At 55.4% G+C, this 460-nt stretch overlaps 1 protein-coding gene across 1 annotated transcript in view; it reads left to right on the top strand.

Annotated features, from left to right (window-relative positions):
• Positions 1 to 460, top strand: part of LOC143294347 (uncharacterized) — a 19,426-nt gene continuing 18,966 nt past the window's right edge. The window contains exon 1 of the mRNA XM_076605806.1: positions 1 to 460. This exon is cut by the window's right edge and continues 76 nt beyond it. Coding sequence (XP_076461921.1) covers positions 53 to 460 — 408 coding nt within the window. The 5' untranslated portion in view covers positions 1 to 52.

Raw genomic sequence — 460 nt, forward strand, 5'->3', positions numbered from 1 at the left:
CACTGACAATCCCACTGGTTCACACGTCAACACTGGGGAGTACTGTACCACCATGAACCTGTCAAGGACTGTGTGTTTGTTTGTGATTGTTGTGTCCATGACACTGCCCCCATCACGGGGCGCCAAAGACAAAGCCGCCACCAAAACGAAAGAAAAAGTGGAGGAGGAGGAGGTGACGGTGGAGGATATATCGGAAGAAGAATACAAGGAACAGCTCAAACAGGAGGCACACAAGGCCGACAAACCCAGCAGACCACAGACCCCGGAACCCAAAGACGCCAGACCACAGGACAGCGATGTTCCAAAATCCGGTCAGCCAGAAACCGGAACAGCCAGAGAAACCGGTACAGCTGACGCCGGTAAAGACGACGTGGAGAGCAGTGAGGGCGAGAAGGCCGACCTAAAAGAGGAGGAGGAGGAGGGGGATTCTGAGGAGGAGGGGGAGGCCAAGGGAGAGGAG

This window comes from Babylonia areolata, chromosome 1 (genome assembly GCF_041734735.1).
Source record: "Babylonia areolata isolate BAREFJ2019XMU chromosome 1, ASM4173473v1, whole genome shotgun sequence".
Classification (NCBI taxonomy): Eukaryota; Metazoa; Mollusca; class Gastropoda; order Neogastropoda; family Buccinidae; genus Babylonia; species Babylonia areolata.